This window comes from Pavona decussata, unplaced genomic scaffold (genome assembly GCF_977016875.1).
Source record: "Pavona decussata unplaced genomic scaffold, jaPavDecu1.1 SCAFFOLD_303, whole genome shotgun sequence".
Lineage (NCBI taxonomy): Eukaryota > Metazoa > Cnidaria > Anthozoa > Scleractinia > Agariciidae > Pavona > Pavona decussata.
The window spans coordinates 331,863-352,622 of NW_028145699.1; the positions used below are offsets into that span (position 1 = coordinate 331,863).

The 20,760-nt window shown below is 39.0% G+C and overlaps 2 protein-coding genes across 3 annotated transcripts; both read left to right on the plus strand.

The window, feature by feature from the left end:
* Positions 1-6,127: 6,127 nt before the first annotated feature.
* Positions 6,128-9,399, plus strand: LOC146454278 (lactadherin-like). Its single transcript, XM_085095666.1, has 2 exons — positions 6,128-6,453; positions 8,664-9,399. Exons 1-2 carry the CDS (start codon positions 6,151-6,153, stop codon positions 8,811-8,813), a joined length of 453 nt encoding a protein of 150 aa, XP_084951792.1. The 5' UTR covers positions 6,128-6,150; the 3' UTR covers positions 8,814-9,399.
* Positions 9,400-11,542: 2,143 nt separating this feature from the next.
* On the plus strand, positions 11,543-20,068 carry LOC146454279 (retinoschisin-like). 2 transcript variants are annotated; one of them, XM_085095649.1, is made up of 4 exons: positions 11,543-12,357; positions 16,969-17,343; positions 17,640-17,965; positions 18,815-20,068. In XM_085095649.1, the coding sequence occupies exons 2-4, from the start codon at positions 16,974-16,976 to the stop codon at positions 18,962-18,964; spliced, it is 846 nt and encodes a 281-aa protein (XP_084951775.1). In that variant the 5' UTR covers positions 11,543-12,357; positions 16,969-16,973; the 3' UTR covers positions 18,965-20,068. The 2 variants fall into 2 exon arrangements, with proteins under 2 accessions (XP_084951775.1, XP_084951773.1); XM_085095647.1 differs by having other exon boundaries at positions 11,543-12,298.
* Positions 20,069-20,760: the final 692 nt, after the last annotated feature.

Sequence of the window (20,760 nt, forward strand, 5' to 3'; positions counted from 1 at the left end):
AATGCTGCTCCTCCCAGGCTACAAAGGATGCTGCTAACACTCACCAAGTATGACCTGGTTGTTCGTTAAGTTCCTTGGAAGAAACAAGTCATCTCAGACTTCCTCAGCAGAGCAACTCTTACTGAAACCGAACCAGTTAGTGAACCTAAATATGTCATCAGAGTGAATCTTATTGAAGGACTTGGATTTGAAAGAAGTACACTAAATAAATTTAAGGACAATTCAAGCACTGATGAGACTTCAAGAGTGGTGATCGAGTATGTCATGAAAGGCTGGCCTTCAGAAAAAGAGCACGTTGATGAGCTTGCCAGGGTGCACTGGAGCTTCAGAGAAGAGCTAAGCGTAGAAGATGGGCTGCTCTTCAAATCTGAACGACTAGTTGTTCCAATACCATTGAGAACCGAAGTGTTGGATGAAATTCATAGAGCACACTCAGGACAAAACAAAAGTATTTGTTTTGCAACAAACTATGTTTTTTGGCCGTGAATGACAGCTCAAATCAAAGACAAAGTCAGCGGCTGCCCTATTTGCAACGCATTTCGCAACCAACAGCAGAGAGAGTCGCTTCATCCACATTATATACCAGGATTACCATGAAAAATAGTCGGGACTGACCTATTTGAATATGCAGGCCATACTTACCTATTGGTCACTGATTTCTATTCAAAGTACTTTGAAATAGAGCTACTTCACCAGAAAACTGCCACCTGTGTTATCAATAACCTGAAGAGGATATTTGCAAGGTTTGGAATCCCAGACGAGGTTGTTAGTGATAATGGTGATCAGTACAGCAATATCAGAAATTTATTTGACAGTACACATGAGTTCAAAGAATTTTCCCAAGAATGGGAATTCCACCATACTACAAGCTCACCAGAGTTTCCTTAATCGAACGGTGCAGCTGAGAGGGCATTAATTACAGACTGCGAAACGTATCCTAAAGAAGGTTGCAGCAGACCACAAAGACCCATTTGAAGGACTGCTCAAGTATCGCAATACACCTTTTCAAGATATAGGTGTGTCACCTGTACAATTGCTGATGAGTCGTTGAACACGCACAATGATCTCGACTCATAAACGGCTCTTACTACCACAAGCTTTTGGCCCTGACCAAGTGTTTTAAACACTCAAACTTCGCCAGAACATTTCCAAGAGGAACTATGACAAACAAAGCAAAGATTTGCCTCCGCTTGTGGTAGGAGACAAGGTGCGAATTCGTCCAAACAGAGAGCAAGAATGGTGCAAAGCAGAAGTTTTGCCAAGGTCATACCTCTTGGAAGATGACCAAGGGCGTATTTACGGAAAACATAGGACACAGATCATCTCAGTTCCAAATGATCAACTCATGTACCCACCGCTGCGTGATCCTGTAGTTCCAGCATTTCACGACTCACCCAGGAGTCCATGTGTGCCTGAAACTGACCAACCGGCATCCACAGAAGCAGAAGTACCAACCAAATTCACAGCAGATGCTCCCAGGTCACCCATTACTACAAGATCTGGACGGCAAGTTAAAGAGCCAAAAAGACTCATTGATTCCTGAGGGGAGATGTTGTAATGTTATTGACTAGGTACCCCACGGGATTCTGGGTCCCTGACTGTTTTCTCGGGCCACCGGGCAGGCTGTTTTGGTGGCCATGTTTGAGTTTAGTGCGAGAGCACGTGTTGGACAGTTTTCACTTCGTTTCTTTCTTGAGAATATTCAACGTTGAGGTTTAGATTAGTGTTTTAGACCCGATAAAATAATCCTGCTCGTTATTAAACATTACATGTTTGTGTTTTTGAAAGAATTGACGAAAGAAATGGCATGCAATGTTTAGGAACAAACTTTTTGAAAACACAAAACACCTGCCGCCAAGTTCACAAAAATTAAAAGGTTGTGAATTGATATTGCCTTTGTCTGAGAATAAGGCTACAGATGTTTTCTGATGTGAGCGAATGATTTTATTGAATATTGGCAGTGTAGTCGCTTCAAAAGAAACACAATTATTTTTGTCAGTGTGAAATATGAAATCCGCCGGAGATCCGGCCATATTTTGAGGTAACTTTAGAACAACCTGATTAAAAACAGCAGAAAAGATTGCTTCTTATTAATAATTGATCAAAAATAAATTTTATTTATGTTGTCACTCAAATCACGGAAAGATCGGTTTTCTGATGTAAGCGAATGACTTTGTAGAATATTGTAGTCGCTTCAAAAGAAACAATTATTTTTGTCAATATGAAATTAAAATATCTATTCCCCTGCAGATTCGGCCATGTTTTGAGATAACTTTAGACAAACCTGACTGCGAAGAGCAGAAAAAGTTGCTTCTTATTAATAATTGATCAAAAATAAATTTTAATTTTATGTTGTCACTCAAATCACGGACATAACTGTTTTCTGATGTAAGCGAATGACTTTGCAGAATATTGTAGTCGTTTCAAAAGAAACAATTATTTTTGTCAGTATGAAATTAAAATATCAATTCCCCTGGCAGATTCGGCCATATTTTAAGATAACTTTAGAACAACCTGACAGCAAAGAGCTAAAAGGGTTTCTTCTTCCTATTCATACTTATCAAAAATAGATTTTAATTTTATGTTGTCATTCAAATTTCGGACAGGTTAAATGGAACAACTTGCTGATGTTAACCATTCTTACGATCTATTGGAAGATAAGCATCGAAACTGCAAGATAACAAAGTTTTTATGACTTCAACCTTCACGGTAAGAGCTCATTTTCTCTTTAGAGGAAAGAAACAAATCGAATAAGCACGGCTGTCGGAAGTAAAGGCTTTTCTATTCTTTTAACTTTCTAGTTTATTTCCAAAGTCGGTAAACATATTAGAGAGATTTATATTTGGCATGCCGCTCTTGTCGCTCCACCCAAAGCGCGATAAATTAGCCGTTTATCTACAACAATTTATTAGTTAAATGAGACTTTCTTGAAACCGAAGAAGACAGCTGAAAAACATGGAAAACTAACACTATGATAACGTGATTATTTTTCCTTCTTTCCTTGCCGTAAAGTACTAAACGTAATGTTTATTCTTTCTAACATCTCTGTCTAAATAACGCACTCTTGGAAGCAAACTTTCATTCAAAACAGAAAATCGCGCGATTTGGTGAACAGCAAGAACGAGCAATTCAGGTATTTAAGGTTTTCGACACTTTGTCGTGAAACAAACATCGAATACTCTCAAGAGTGTTTTTTCATGACTTTTAGTGGCAATTCGATGAACATTTCTGACTCTATGCCGGGCGTTTAAGGTTTTTGAGACCGTGCCCGACTGTCGCCATATAGTCACAGCGCAAAGGGCATCTAATATACAAGAGGAGGTCTTTAAGGCCCGTTGAAACGGTTTCAACATTCGGTTCAACATGCGTTCAACACTTTGTTGAACCAAATGTTAAGTGCGCTTGAACAGGTCGTCCATCATTGTTGAAAGCCTCTTGAATCAATTTTAAGTCGGTTTACAGGAAACTTTCATTCAACATCCATACACATTTTCTTTATTCTCAAAATTGTTGAATGGTGTTGGAGCCGTTTGAACACCTCGTTCAACATTTCTCCAACCAGTTTGCCCAACAACTTTTGTTGAACGAATGTTGGTCAAATGTTAATACCGTTTAAACGGGCCTTTAGGCTTTCAATGTAAAGCGACAGGAATTTAAATTATGAACGTTGCATGCATTTCGAGTTAAAAATTCAAGTTGGGAATCCGTCACCTTGCTCCCAATGAGCCCTGAAGGCGCCGGTTGGAAAAATACCACTGAGCGGTGAAGCAGGTTCCCTATTAGGGACTTTAAGACACCACGACGGCAACGTCAACGAAAACGTCGCTTGGAAATACAAGTTCGCGTTAATTTTCCTACTTTGTGATTATTCTAACTCCCGTTCAACTTTTACAATTTGGACGAACTATCCAGAAACAGAACAGGTAAGAAAGGTGTTCAAGTTGAGAAAGAGAATGAAAAATTTGTGATTTTTGCTAACGATCAAATTCGCCGCGATTGGCGTATAAGATCGCCAGGTGTGTCGACGGCTGTATGGAGGTAGCATAGTGCGAGGTTAAATTGTAAATGGCTAAATCAAATTTTTCTTTCTAACGGTGAGAAAAAAGTAAAGAATAATGCTGGAGGAGGAAAAGGGGAAGAAAAAAGCCAAAGGAAAAAACAAGAACAAGAACGGAGGCACGTTGTAGGTGATGACAATTTTTAAGCGCGTGTATATTTTCCTTCTTCCAGTCATAGTATTTGAACATTTTTATTTTCCTTTTCCTTTTTTTCAAAAATGAAAATGTTGTGCATATTAATCTCGCTGTTGCCAAGAGGTTAACACATTCCTTGTTTCCCTTCCAGCCGGAATGAAGTACGCCACTGTGCTTTTGCTGATATGCTGGTTTATCAGCTCAGGGATGGCGGATCTCTGTAAGACAGCATCTTACTCAGTGCAAGGGCAGGTACTTAAGAACCACACCATCACGACTGGTCCCGCAGAGCGCATAGAAGAGTGTATCATGCAGTGCATGGATCACCCTGGTTGCCACAGCAGCAACTTTTATCGAAAGGACAGAGTGTGTGAGCTGAATGACAACTGAGACGCATAAGTCTCACCCTGAAGATATGAAAGAAGAGCATTTGACAAACTACATGGAGAATACTTTCAGACCATTCACCTGCAGTAAAGACTCCGACTGTGGAAGTAGTTTGCTTTGCCTGTCATCGTTGAGGTGCGGAGGTAAGTATGATCACTAAATACTCGAGCTGGTATTCCTGAGGAGCTGAGCCCACAGATTGATTTAATCAGCGCCCTCAGTACTACTTTACATGAATAAACGCGTATGTTCTGAGAACAAGAGGGGTATGATTGCCAAGGTCTTCTCATTTTTACACTTAAAGTGCCTATGAAGTAAAAAAAAATTTTCACGGTTTGTTAGTTCATGAATTTCTCGGTCTGAATATGTTGGTTTTAATGAACAAAACCTTCTCAATCCGCAATTACGAGCCCTGAAAGGTTCGAATTTAGCGCCGCAAAGTGTCTCCATGTTGCGCGCGGCCAAAACGATCGTATTGCAAGGTTGTGACGTAGAAAATACTTTGGAACACACAAATGTCATGGCGGCGAAGGGAGTTTCTGCGATCTCAGCGACTTATTATGCGGCTGATAACTCCAATATGACAAACTGCGCGCAAAAAACTGGCATGCCGGGAATAAGCATACACTACTTCCCGAGAGACGAAACTTTACGGCAGAAGTATAAATTTGGTTTGCCCGCATTCTGAGGAAAGATTCAAGCCAAAGCTCTCGAAAGCGAAAGGCAACGATGATCAGCTGTGTGTTGATATATCGAGTTTGGAGAGACAATTTCCAGCAAATTACGTAATTCTTCGCCTTTTCATTTCGGCAAAATATATCCAAGCACTAGACAATCATTCATCGAAACGTCGGCTTCGGCATCTTGATCTTCGTCCTCGTCTTATTCTTGAGCTGTTCGACGCCATTATGATCTGCATCGGGTCGAACGATTGCAGCAACTTCCATTTTGTCTGAATCGCTTGACTCTTTCAGATATCTGTTGGAAAAGTTTCGGTAAAGTACATTACTTCGTCATTGTCCGACACTTTTGGGGGCAGAAACTTTGAACACAAAATTTTTGCGATAAAAATATTGGGTGATTCCGTGTAACAACAAGGCGAGATGTGTTGTAAACAAATCTCTGAGGCATTTCCTACGTCATCAAACGCTTAACTAGAGCCCAGTCCCCGGGACATTTTTTTGTCATTTTGGGCTACTTTATACGACTAAACAAGCATCTTATTGTTTTTTCTAGCGCATTTTTTTTTTTTATAAATTTCGTAATTAAGACATGGTAAACTTTGAAAAAACACAGTTTTTTTTTACTTCATAGGCACTTTAAACAACTGCAGTTTGTTTTTTAAATATGTCTTTCAAGCATGCATTGCTAGTAAAACTGTTCACTTGTTTAACTGGAACGGATTTTCTCTGAGATCAATCTCGTTTTTGTATGTTGCTTGTGAATCTGCAGTAAAAACTCCGAGCGCGTGATATGAGAATATAGTGCTGTTTATTTCTCGGAATTTTGCATTAGAAGCAGCTTCAGTATTTGTTATTTTCCGATAGAATGCGTCATCCGCGCACTTGGAATGGAAAACAACGACATACCAAACTCAGCTGTAACGGCTTCTTCGTCTTATTCAAATAGCCAGCATGAGCCGTGGCGAGGTCGTCTCAATAATGTACCTAATAGCGGTGGTTGGGGTTGCTGGGCGGCGGGAGCCTCGAATCAAGGAGAATGGCTGCAAATTGATCTTGAGAAGGAGAAGTTGCTGACAAAACTCGCCACACAGGGGAGGCCTTCCTATGACCAGTGGGTGCGGTCATACAAAATACTGTTCAGTTCAGACGGAACAAGCTGGAAGGAATACAAGGAAAATGGTGCTGTGAAGGTAATTGTAGTGCAAGTATAAAAACGTTTGTACTATATGAACAGGACCACAAATAAAGGTAAAGTAATTTAAACGGATTAAATTTCACTGAAGTCAATCAAAACCAAACTTGATCTAACTCATTTGAAGGCGATGGTTCGCTTGTTATTGGCAACCACTCAGTGTAAACGTGAAAATCAAAATTATTAGAAAATCGTTTAAAACTATCAACTTGTTTAGTCCGAATTTCCTATGGAAAGATTTTGCAACATCGTTATCGGCTGAGCAAAAACACTGTGTAGTTGTTTTTTGTGGCGAGTTGTTAAAACGTTCATCGACACTCACTGGCTGATGAAAATGGCCTCACAACGAGCTTTTATGATTTGGACTGAAGGTCTAGATCATCTTAAAATATTCATCGATTACCTCAATAATATTCATCCCACTATTAAGTTCACTAGCAGTCACTCATTAACTAACGTTCCTTTTCTCGACGTAATGGTATCTCTACATAACGGCACTATACAAACTGACCTATACACTAAACCTACAGATAAACACCAACATCGTCTTAGTTCATCATGCCATCCTCAACATACTAAAACATCTATTCCATTTAGCTTAGCTCTTCGCATCCGCCGTATCTGTTCTACTAACGCTACATTTCAAATCCGCATTAATGAATTAAAAGCTTATCTCCTCGCACGAGGATATCATAACACCTTCCTGGATTCACAATTCCTACGAGCTGCTAATATTTCTCGCACTGACGCTCTGCAAACTAACCGTAACGACTCTATTAACCGCATACCTTTTGTCGTTACATATAACCCAGCACTTCCTCACCTCTCTAATATATTACGCAAACATTTTAACATATTACTTTCCTCCGACCGTTGCAGGGACGTTTTTAAACACCCACCTATCGTCGCTTACAGACGCACTTCCAACCTTCGCGACATTTTAGTTAAAGCACCGCTACCGACTGTCACCGCTCCTAACAGCACTAATTCACCACCAGGATCTTTCCGCTGTGGACAAAATTGCGCCACTTGTCCTTACATTACTAACGGTCTTAAACATTACACATTTTCTTCAACAGGCGAAACCCGTAACATCACTTCACACATAACCTGTAACACCAAAAATTTAATCTACATGGTACAATGTAACTGCTGCCATTTACAATACATAGGTGAAACTAAGCGACGTCTCAAAGACAGATTCAACGAACATAGACGCACAGTTGACAAAACTAACATTTCATCCAAACCAACCACTGTTTCTGAACATTTTCTTTCTCACCCTAACCACTGCCACACTGACATGCAACTAATACCACTTGAAGTTATCCACTCCTCACGTGATTCAATCAGAAAAGCCAGAGAATCTTTTCTTATAGATTTAGCGGGGACCTTGGAACCCCACGGTTTGAATAGACGTGATGAATTGTAATTTTTTTATTTTATTTTATTTTACTTATTTCCTCATCCTTTGGTACCACCTTGTAAACGTCATTTCCGCTGCTCCCATGTATTGCAACATCCTCTATGATATATATTGTAATTTCATTTATATAATTTAGTAACATCTAAACCTGAAGAAGGCTGGTTTGGCCAGCCGAAATATTGTCTTAAAATATATTACGTTGTGTCAGCTTTGCAGTAGTCTTTGGACTTCTCATCGTCTATCTAACAAAAACACCCGAGAAAAGCACGGGAAATCGTTTCATCACTCAGGACAGGTAGTATGGCTTTGATGTTTTGCAAGTATCTCAAGGTTTTTTAGGCAATAATAAGAGAGCACAGTACAGCAACAGACTCAAAGGCAAAAGTGAATAACACTAGTAATCGATTAAACAAGATAATACAGAATTCTCAGAAGCCAATAGCAATGAAAGACTAGCCAGGTTGAAGAGGGAGTTAAAGTACAATATTTGAACTCAGAACTTTAAGGTCAATACTGTTCTTTTAAATAAAATTTATGTATCTCTTTTTGTAGGGAGGCGACGTGGAAGTGGTTAGGGGCGCCGGATGTGTAATCTGGAGCCACCAGGTTCAAGTTCCTCTCCAAGGCCACGCTTTTATATATAGCCAGCCGATTTGCCTCTTACGCGGTGGGATATTTATTTCACCGAGTTATAATGTCCCCAATTAGCGCCACGGCGCCAAATTCTCAGTCCTCACGTAAATAAAGTCATTTATTTTTTATTTATTTTTATTTTTACTTAGATTTTTTCCGGAAATTCAGACCGTGGAACAATCGCTTCACACATCTTAACGCAGAAGTTTATGGCCAGATATGTGCGCTTTTACGCTGTATCATGGTACCACCACATATCCATGCGAGTTGAGCTGTACGGATGTTCTCTAGGACCATAACTTAATGAAACAAACTGTCTTCAATCTCATGTAATAAAAATGAGGATTTGTAACTAACATTGTACATGCACATTACAATAATTACGTCAATATTAAGTGAGATCAGTAAAAAGAAAGTATACAACTAGACAATATGTAGAACATCACAAGTTTTACTGATGTAGAAGGCAAATAACCACAGGCAAAGGCAAACACGACGTGCCTACGTACGTAAAACGAAGAACAACTACTACCGGAAAACCCCCTTTCAAGCCTTCGAAGACCTTCTTGCAAAACTACGTGAGTCTTAACACACAAAGAGATAATGACTTCATGATTCATTTATTTTAACCGAAACATGTTGCGGTGAGTAATGAGACGTAAGGTTCTACAATATTCCTGTGCACAACAAGACCGAAACCCTCTGCACATTAACGTTTTAATTTCCACCTTATAAGCAAGTTGCCCTGTTGAAGCACAGCCGAAGCTAGCATGTTGCTGATTGGTCATTTCCAGCAACCTCGTTTCCAGGGTCTCTTCTCTTCTCGCTCCCTGGGAAGTGACGAGGAAAGACCCTGGGACCGAGGGTGCATCTCTGGTAACGCTCCTCCCATATTATGAAAATAGGAAGAAAGAAAATTTATTTGTTATGTCACACATTACAGACATCATTTAAAACTGGATTATTTTATAGTGCAATTCCAGGGATTTAATTGACTTAGCGGCCATCATGGTATTTGAGCCATAAAACCATTCCCGAGAAATAGCGAGCATTAAATTATCTTCTGGTTGTTCTTGCAAAACGAAATCAGCAAGATCTTTGAAAATTTCGCGATTTTTTTTAATAAAAAAATTATTCCGCTTAAAGCTTGTTGGATATGAGATGATAGATAGCCAGCTCGTCGCTACGCACCTCGTTGGCTATCTATCATCTTATATCCAACGCGCGCTCGTGGATTGTTATAGTTATACACATTGGTACGTATACAAATAAGCTGGGTGACGGAGAATAAGGGACAAGAAACCGAGGGCTTATGAGGTCTAGGCTTCCCCTAGCTTACAACATAGCCATACAGTGCAGTGGAAACAGACAAAGTTTACAGAAAAAGCTGAATACAACCAAATGTATTACATGATAATCACGACACATAGGTCACAAAATTGTTATAAATTAAAAAGGGTACAGGCGCAAAATAATAAGAAAATGCAAAATGCACTGGCGAATGACCTGTGGTGGGGTTAAATGTGAATTTTAAGACCCCTTCTGTATAATTACAACAGAACTCAAATTTTGTGATCATTTTTAGACTATGGTACAAAATAATGGAAGATTGTATTCAGGCAAAACTAAGACACAGAGAAATCTAATAGAGTTCTTAGTGTAATTTTAGATACCGTTAGTTTTTGTAGATCTCATTTATGCTCATCACAGAGGTGTGTGATTACAACTAAAGCAATGTCACAATTCTGTGAGTTCTAAAGGCTGGCTTACACGTGAGATAAGCAGAAGCACTAGGTGACATACGCGGGTGTAGTGAATTAAATTTTGGCCCTATACTTTAAAATCCAAAATGGCGGATGCCGAGGAGGTATTCAGCAACGAGGCCGAGATGTTTTTGCTTGTTCTTCTCTTGTGCTTACGCTCGTGTTATCCCGGTTTACACGGGCGGCATTACGACACAAACATAAGCGCAAGCACAAGACAAATGAGCGATTTACTTTTCCGGTGCTTGCGTTTATGCTTGCGTCGCCCCTGTTTACACGTTGGTTTCTGGGGCTTATGCTTGAGCTTATGGTTATGCTTAGGTCATACGTGTAAACCAGCGTTAATTCTCGAGGCCGTCAAATGTCCCTGAGTAAACTAATCCCCGACCTCCACTTATGACCTTATGGTACTATACTAACTATCTACCTAATCTAGGTCTAATTAAAGTGTAATACAGGCATGAACGGTTGATAAATTTGGAGCTAGAGTGGCCAAACAAATATATTTGTTCTGCGCGTAGACACGGAAAATATATAACCTGAGAACGCTTGATAGCCTTCCATACTCTGCAACACGAGCGGCAGTCAAAATTGGTTTTCGTACGTCATACCAAAAACTAACACTTCATTGCCGACTAAATAAAAGCAATATCAATTTCGCACCATGCTAAACATTTTCTTGCCCCTTCAACGTAGACTTCTAATTGGTAGATTTAAATTTGAGACGCACGGACCGTATGGTAAAAGTCTAGTGACTGGGAAATCTCTAAATCTCGGATTCTGGATGGAATTGGAATTTGGAAATCTTGATGATTGACTGACTGACTGACTGACTGACTGACTGACTGACTGACTGGCTAACTGACTGACTAACCACTGTCTGGCTGCTTGTCTTACTGACAGATAAACTGGCCGGCTGGCTGGCTAGCTGACTGACTGACCGACTGACTGAGTGACTGACTCACTGACTCACTGACTCACTGACTGACTGCCCTGGCAACAAAAGCCTGTTTAAAAGACTGGTAAGCCTGGTGAGGTCTGGCTCAGCCAGGCTTACCAGGCTTTTGGTTTGAAATCAAGTCTGGTTAAGAGTCTGGTAAGCTTGGTTTTACCCGAATTACTTGGTACGCTTGCTCAAAAGATACCTAAAAAGCGTGGTAAAGCTGGTTTTGGCCCGCAAACTAGAACCTGAAAAGCCAGGTAACCTTGGTTTTACCACGCTTTCAGGGTGAGTATGGTTTAAAAACCGTACCTGAAAAGCCGGGTTAGACGGGTTTTCCCAGACTTTCAGGGTAAGTGTGGTGGGAAAGCATGACCTGAAAAGCCAGGTTGACCTGGTTTTCCCAGGCTTTCAGGTTAAGTATGGTTGGTAAATATTACCTGGAAAGCAAGGTTTAGCCTGGTTTTCTCAGTAAAGGCCGTGCATACTCAGCTGCAGTAGGAAAACATATTAACTCGAAAACCAGAGTAGCCTAACGTGTTGTAGTAATTTTGCGATCATATTCTCTCCATCTTACCAGGCTGTCGAATACCTACAAAGGGTAATTATCAATATTGTTTCATGGACATTCTCTACGTGTCCCCAGCTTCGTCGGAACGATTCGATTCGCTCTGGGCGAAGAGTTAAGCTAGAAATGTCATCACTAGAATCTATTTACGATGGCCAATTTACCTTTTGTTTTCAACTCTGTTGATCAAGCTAAACATTCGTTTCTTCTCCACACCGGCCTAGCACCACAGTTTCTTAAAAAATTAACCCCTTTATTCACTAGTTTAGTTTAGTTCCCTGAAGATTCTACCATATTTTGACGAAACTTTCGAAGAACCTGACGACAGAAAGGGAAAGGTTTGCCTCTTAATATTAATAATTAATCAAAAATAGATTTTAATTTTATGTTGTCACTCAAATCTTAGACAGTTTAAACGGAATAATTTGCTGATGTTAACCATTTTTCCGAACTTTCGGAGGATAAGCATCGAAACTGCAACATAACAACGTTTTTATGTCTTCAAACCTCACGGTAAGAGCTCAGCTTCTTTTAAAGGAAAGGAAACAATTATTTCAATAGGCAAAGCTGTCGTATGTAAAGGCTTTTCATATTGTATTTTAAAAACACTCTTATTCACTGAACCTCTAGGCACTAGATATGTTAACTTTAAAAAACCAACAACATGAGGACCCTCTCGGTAGCAAAATTTGCTCAAAAGGGCTTGTTTTATTTTTTTGAAGGCATGTGCTGGGGCCTTTGAGGACTATGATATTTTGAAAGATGGTAAACTTAATAGAGAGATTTTTATTTGGCATGTCGCTCAAGTCGCTCTACGTGCAGCGCGGGTAATTTGCCATTTATCTACAGCCATTTATTACTTAACAGTAACTTTGTTAAAACCAAAAAATTCAGCTAAAAAAAGGTGAAAAATTTAGACGGGAAAATCATTAAATGGTAACGTGGTTGTTTGTGCTATTTTCCTTGCCGTAAACGTGATGTTTATTCTCGCTAACATCTCCGTTTAAATAACGCACTCTTGGCAATTATCAACGCTGCATGCATGTGGAGTTAAAATTTCAAGTTTGGAATAAACTAAATTCTGAGAGCCATTAGTGTGGGTGTAACCTTCAGATAAACTGATCGACAGCTAATAGTCATCTGCATACATCTGAAAATTATATCGCTCGACGAACAATAGACAACTAAAGTAGTTTGTGCATTTCACACTACAAAAAGTATAATCGCTGATATGCCATTTATCAAAGGAAAAAACGCGAAAGCAAGAAGTCAACGTTTCATATCTGCTCATTACCGGTTGATCTAGTTTTCTCCTTCCAATAAAGACCATCTCTTGTTGAAGCAATGCAAATTGATTCTATGTATATGTTTAAATTTTTTAAAGAACTGATGAAACAAATGCAGTCTCAACACATATAATTCTTAGGAACAAACTTTTTAAAAACATAAAACACCTGCCGCCACGTTCTCAAAAATTAAAAGGGATGTCAATAGCGCTTTGCACTATTGCTTAATGAAAGAACTGATGAAACAAATGCAGTCTCAACACATATAATTCTAAGGAACAAACTTTTTAAAAACATAAAACACCTGCCGCCACGTTCTCAAAAATTGAAAGGGATGTCAATAGCGCTTTGCACTATTGCTAAAAATAGATTCTGTCGTTCTGTCCCCCGCATAGACTCAAACAAGGGAAAATGCACAATTCTTTACCTTTATTTTCTTGCCAGAATAATGATTTTAGGACAACGCTAGCAAGAGATATGATTTTTTTAAAGATTTCGCCTGCCAGATCTCATGTTGCGCGAATTACACAAATTAAATATGAAAAGTGCCTCACGTCGCTTCACGCGCACTCGAATTGACGACGAGAAAAAAATCTCCGCTCTGAACTGGCGGAAAACTAGCTTGCTTTTTTCGAGGAAAATAAACGTTCCAATTTGTATCGCTTGGCAATTATCGAAAAATTCAATAAATTAAGTTTCAGAATTTTGTTTCCCTCAGTCCTCTTTTCAGTGCCGTGGATTCCCCACGAAGAACAATGCGTAAAGATTTACAGTTAAATCCCAACAATGATAGAGGGGGAGGGAAGGAAAGTGAAGGCAAGGCAAAACTTAGCAATCTTCTCAAGAGTTTTGGCGATGATTGTATGAAAATAGAACACGCTGTTTTTGTGCTAATAATATCTAAAGCTTTTAACTAAAGTGTTGACGTTATGCTTGACAAATGAGCAAGTACTGTCTCAAGTCCCATCTATTGCCGGTATCTTGGATTAATAAAGATTTTATTTACGAAATCCGTGAAACATGCAGTTGTCGGTTGATGATTTTGTAACTGAAATATGTGAGCGTGACAAGCCAGAGAAATACAGAATAAATGCCCTTGGTATTTCCAAATTATGAAATAATTTCTTAGCAAACTTGGCTGAATGAATGTGTACAATAAAGGGTAAGATAAAAAAACTGTTACTTGAATTATTCTGCTTTCCCTTAGCGTCACCTGTCAATCACAGTTACTTCGTTTGAGAGATATAAACAAACGACAGCAACATTCAGTCCCTACAAAAATGTGCAAAACTTCCCCAAGATAGCCCTCTTTTCTCTACAGTTTTAAGGCAAAGGTGTTGAATTGTCATTGAACTCTTCATGCATGTCAGTAATTTGTCAAATAATCCTGCCATTACCGACATTCCCAACAATGCTCCACAAACGCTATTTATTTTTTATTTATCAGTTTCAGGAACAGAAAACGGTAATTCATAAATTTAGATCATCACAACACACCAAAATTCTGCCTGCCAGATCCCTAGAAGATTTGGATTTTTGAGGTGGTTTTTAATTTCCCAGTTATAGCATTTGGACATTTTTAATATCCTTTTCCTTTTTTTCCATCCTTTGATTGGAACTTTCTCTTGGTAACACTTCAGCTCTTCAACTTCGGCCATGACATTCAAAATTGGATAAAAATTTTCTTTAATCATGTTACCAGCTGTGTTCTGAATAACGGTCATGCTTCAAGTTTTTGCTCCCTACAGCGGGGAGTCAGACAAGGTTGTCCATTGTCGGGCATCCTCTTCGTTCTTGGTATAGAACTCCTCTCCAGATATATAAAAAATGATCCCATTATTAAAGGTATCCAAGTCAACAAACATGACCTAAAAATAAGCCAATATGCCGACGACACAACAGTATTTGTTCGTGACTTTGACTCCGTTACCAGTCTATTAAGAGTGTTATACGCTTTCAAAAAACATTCTGCCCTAGACAAAAACACCACTAAAACCGAAACTATGTGGTTAGGCGAATGGAAAGACAGAACAGATGAACCGTTTGGTTTTAAGTGGCCAAAGAACCTATCAACGCCCTCGGTGTTTTCTTTTCTTACAACCAAGAAAGTGCTAACAGACTAAACTTCGGTGAAAAAACACTTAACTTCGAGAAACCGCTGAGTACTTGGCAACGGAGAAATCTAACTCTTTATGGAAGGATTAACATAGTTAAAACAATTGGGATATTAAAATTAATTTACTCAGCCTCCGTGCTCCCTGTTCCAGATCACTACTTTCAAGAAATAAATAAGCTAATTTTCAACTTTATTTAATTTGGGCAGGAAAACCCCCTAAAATCAAAAGAAACACCATAATTGGAGAAAAGAAAAATGAAGGATTGAAAATGTGCGATTTTAAGATCATGGAAATTTAAGCGCTCAAAATTACTTGGGTGAACAGAATTCAAGACCAGTCTCAAGCCTTCTGGAAAATAATTCCTAACCAGCTCTTGCACAAATATGGTGGTCTCGCCTTTCTGACAAAATGCAACTTTACAACAGATATACTAGGCCTTGATGATAAGCTTTCCACATTTTATAAAAAAGTGTTAGATTATTGGTGCGAGTTCAAAATCTCAACGGGCTTCGATTCCAAAATTAAACTAATCCTAAAAACGAAATACTGTGGAATAATAGGAAAATTCTAGTAGGAAAGAACACTGTTTTTTATAAAAAGGGGTATGACGCCTCATCACCAAGATAAGTGATTTATTCAGTAAACCAAAATCAGGATTTTTTGAAGTTGCATGAACTTGCAATAACATTCAATTTAAAAGTTCCTTTCACCAAGTACTATGGCCTGGTTAATGCAATCCCAAAAAATTGGAAAACTATTCTTAAAAACCCTACTTTGAACGTCCCACACGATACCACTGTCAATACCCTAAAAACCTGAGTTCCATTTACTCCTCTCTTTTAAACACCATCTTCGTTCCTTCCACTGCTGAAACCAAAAATTTACGCCACGGATTTACAGAAAATTCCACCCAGAAAGTTTATCTTATGCCATTTGCAGTCACAAATGAAGTAAAAATAATAATGTTCCAGTATAAAGTTATTCATAACATGCTACCAACCCGTGCTACACTTAATCTAAACGGCATTTCAGAAAGCCCCATATGTAACTTATACAACGCAGAAGAACAAACGTTGCACCACCTGCTAATAAACTGTACACTAACAATCGATTTATGGATGCTGTTTAAGACTGCTGGTACCAAAAAACAAATGAAACAATAGCATTATCTACAAGCCATATACTCTACGGCTGGCATGATAGCGCAAAGCACTGGCAAGTCCTAAATTATTGTTTACTAATAGCCAAATATTGCATTTTTTGCACAAGCCTTCGCAGAGATGTTTTAGATTTTCAAACCTTTCTTTTGTCCATTTTCGAAAAACTTGATATTCTTAAAGAAAAAGCAGTTGCTAAAAAAGCACTCCCGAATTTTCATCGCACGTAGAATCTTTTACTTTAATTTTATATGCTGCTGATGTTTATGATTATCTGTGATAAAATTAGCAATGTTGCTAATCAACCCTAATTTAAGTAGTGATAGTATTGTAATGTATGCATTCTTACTAGTGCATGTATAAATCGTTTATGTATAAGTAGTGTTAGTTACAATTTGTGTCAATGTAAGTGTAGTATACGTATTACTACTGTGTGTAGTGTAAAAGTTGTACCCTGTAAATAAAATTGCATTAAATAATTTTTTTTAAAAATGTTATGCATATTTTCCTCTGGGCATGCGCGGTTAATTCTGTTGTCGCCGGGGAGATAACACATTCCGTTATGGCGACTTATCGGTAAGACGACGAGAGCTTCCTGTATTGAAGTGTTGTTTCCCTTCCAGCCGGAATGAAGTATGCCATTGTGCTTCTGATGATATGCTGGCTTCCCATCTCAGCCGTTGCAGATCTCTGTAAGCCAGCATCTTACTCAGTGCAAGGACAGGTGCTTAAAAGCCACACCATCACCTCCGGCCCCGCAGAGCGAATAGAAGAGTGTATCATGCAGTGCATGGAACATCCTGGTTGCCACAGCAGCAACTTCTATCGAAAGGACAGAGTGTGTGAGCTGAATGACAAGACGCGTGCGTCTCACCCTGAAGATATGAGAGAAGAGCATTTGACAAACTACATGGAGAATACTTTCAGACCATTCACCTGCAGCAAAGACTCCGACTGTGGAAGTAATTTGCTTTGCCTGTCATCGTTGAGGTGTGGAGGTAAGTGTGATCACTAAATACGCGTGCGCGCATTTCTGGGGAGCTGAGCCCACAGGTTGATTTAGTCAGCGTCCTCAGTACTACTTTACATGAATAAACGCGTGTGTTCTGAAAACGAGATGGGTATGATTGCCAAGGTCTTCTTATTTTTTATACTGAAACAATTACACTTTGTGTTTGTTTGTTGCTTGTAAATCTGTAGAAGAAATTCCGAGCGCGTGATATGAGAATGTAGTGCTGTTTATTTCTCGCAATTTTGCACAACAAGCAGCGTTTATTTGTTATTTTCCCGATAGAGTGCGTCATCCAAGCACTTGGAATGGAAAACAACGACATACCAGACTCAGCCGTAACGGCTTCTTCGTCTTGGGGACATAGTATGTATGAGCCTTGGCAAGCTCGGCTCAATAATGTTCCTACCAGCCAGAGTACAGGTTCCTGGTCAGCAGCATCGAATCAAGTAGGCGAGTGGCTGCAAATTGATTTTGGGGAGGAGAGGGTGGTCACAAAACTCGCCACACAGGGAAGGCCTTCCATGGACCAGTGGGTGCGGTCATACAAAATACTTTTCAGAACAGACGGAACAAGCTGGAGGGAATATAAGGAAAATGGTGATTTGAAGGTAATTGTAGTGCAAGTATAAAAAAGTTTGTACTATATGAACAGGACCACAAACACACTTAAAGTAATTTAAACAAATTAAATTTCATTAAAGTGAAACAAAATCAAACTCTATCCAACTCTTTTGAAGGAAATGGTTCGCTTCGTGTTATTGGTAACCACTGTAAACGTCAAAATCAAAATTAATGGAAATCGCTTAAAGCTATCAACTTGTTTAATCCGAATTTCCAACGGAAAGCTTTGCAAAATCGTTATCGGTTGAGCAAAACCACTGTCTAGTTGTTTTTGGTGGAGAGTTGTTAAAACGTTCAACGCCACTCAGTGGCTGATGACATTGACCTCACAACGAGCCAACCAAAACAGTCGAGAAAAGCGCGGGAAATCGTTTTAGCACGCGGGACAGGTAGTATAGCTTTGGTGTTTTTCAAATGTCTCAAGGTTTTTAAGGCAATAATTAGAGAGCACAGTACAGCAAACGAGACTCAAAGACTCAAGGTGAATAACAAAAGTAATCGATTAAACAAGATACTGCAGAATTCTCAGAAGCAAATATCAATGAAAGACTAGGTTCAAAAAGAGAGTTAAAGTACAGTATTTGAACTCAGAACTTCAAGGTTTACACATATTCAAAGATTATGCGCTAATACTGTTATTTCAACTCATATTTATGTAACTCTTTTTGTAGGGAGCCGACGTGGCAGTGGTTAGGGGCGCCAGATTTTATTTTCAATTTGCTTATTTATTTTACGGATTTATAGTGTTCTCATGCAATTAGCGTCACCACGCCAAATACTCAGTCGACACTTAAATAAAGTCATTTATTTCTTATTTATTTTTTATTTTTACTTAGGTTTTTTCCGGAAATTCAGACCGTGGAACAATCGTTTCACACATCTTAACGCAGAGGTTTATGGCCAGATATGTGCGCTTTTACGCGTTATCATGGTACATGCACATATCCATGCGAGTTGAGCTGTACGGATGTTCTCCTGGGCCATAACTTATGAAACAAACTGTCTTCAATCTCAAGTAATGAAAATGATGATTTGTAGCTTAGATTATGCATGCACATTACAATAATTACATCAATATTAAGTGAGATCAGTAAAAAGAAAGTATACAACTAGGCCATATGTAGAACATCAAAAGTTTTACTGATGTAGAAGGCAAATGACCGCATGCAAAGGGACACGGGGTGCGTACGTATATAAAACGAAGAACAACTATTACCAGAAAACCCTCTTTCATGCCTTCGTGGAAAATTTAGACGGAAAATCATTAAATGGTAACGTGGTTGTTTCTGCTATGTTTATTGACGTAAACGTGATGTTTAGTCTTTCTAACAACTCCGTTTAAATAAACGCACCCTTGGCAGCAAACTTTGGCAGCAAACGCGCGATTTGGAAACAGCTAGAACGAGGAATTCAAGTTTTCAAGGTTTTCCACACGTGCTCTGAAAAGACGTTTGTAGTCAGACTGCGGGGCAGGATCTCAAATACAGTAATTTCCCGGCCGTCAGAAATTTTCCTCGAATTTCCATAGGAAGTCACGACAAAGCAGTCTTAAGATTATTTAGATGATTGTTTGGAAATAACAAGAGATTCTAAAAGTTATGTCGGTTTTGTAGTCGACAAATTTAAAATAAACCTGCCATCATACAACCAGAAAATAGACGAATGTCTTAAGGATATCTCAAAAAATTTGTCCACTTCATAACCAAAATAATTTGTAGAATCGCTTGGTATTTCCATACAAACAATGAATACTCTCAAGAGTGTTTTATCATGACTTTTTGTGGCAATTCGAAGGCTGCCGGGCATTTAGCCTATTTGAGACCGTGCCCAATTGTCGGACATACAGCCACAGCATCGGACATCCAATATATCCAATATATAGGACATCTAGTATACAATTGCAAGAGGAGCTGTTCTTAGGATTTGAATGTAAAGCAACAGAAATTAAAATTATGAACGTTGCACGCATTTTGTTGAGTTAAAATTTCAAGTTTGGAATAAGTCACCTTGCCCCCAATCGGCCCTCAAGGCGACGGTTGGAAACTCTAGTACCAAGCGGTGAAGCAGGTTCACTATTGTTAGCTTCCAACACAGTCTTTTTTTTTTTAAACGTAAATTCGCACTACGAGCCTAAGTGGTCCATACGGCCCGAGCTTAGCCCGGTTTCTGTTTTCTGTAGCATGAAACAACTAAAAGTATAGCTACCCCTCCCCCCTACCTACTATCAGCGCATTTCACACTACACGACAAATAGACATAGGATTAGTCATTAATTATCGCTTAAGACACTAAAAAGTATAATTGCTGATATTGGCTCTAAATGCCACACATCAAAGGAAAGAACGGGAAAGCAAGAAGTCAACATTTCATATCTTGTCGTTTACCGATATAAGATTTAGTTTTCTCTTTCCAGAAAAGACAATCTCTAGTTCCAGCAATGCAAATGTTTGTATTTTTGAAAGAATTGACAAAGCCACAAATGCAGTGCAATGTTTAGGAACAAACATTTTGAAAACACGATACACCAGCCGCCAAGTTCTCAAAAATTAAAAGGGATGTCAATCGAGATTGCCTTTGTCTGGGAATAAAGCCTAGAGCTATTTTGTGATGTGAGCAAATTCGCAGTGTAGTCGCTTCAAAAGAAGCACAATTACTTTTGTCAACATGAAATATCCATCCTTCCGGAGATTCAGCCATATGGTCATATGTTGAGAAAACTTTAGAACAACCTGACTGGAAAATGCAAAAACGGTTGCTTCTTCCTATTAATAATTGATCAAAG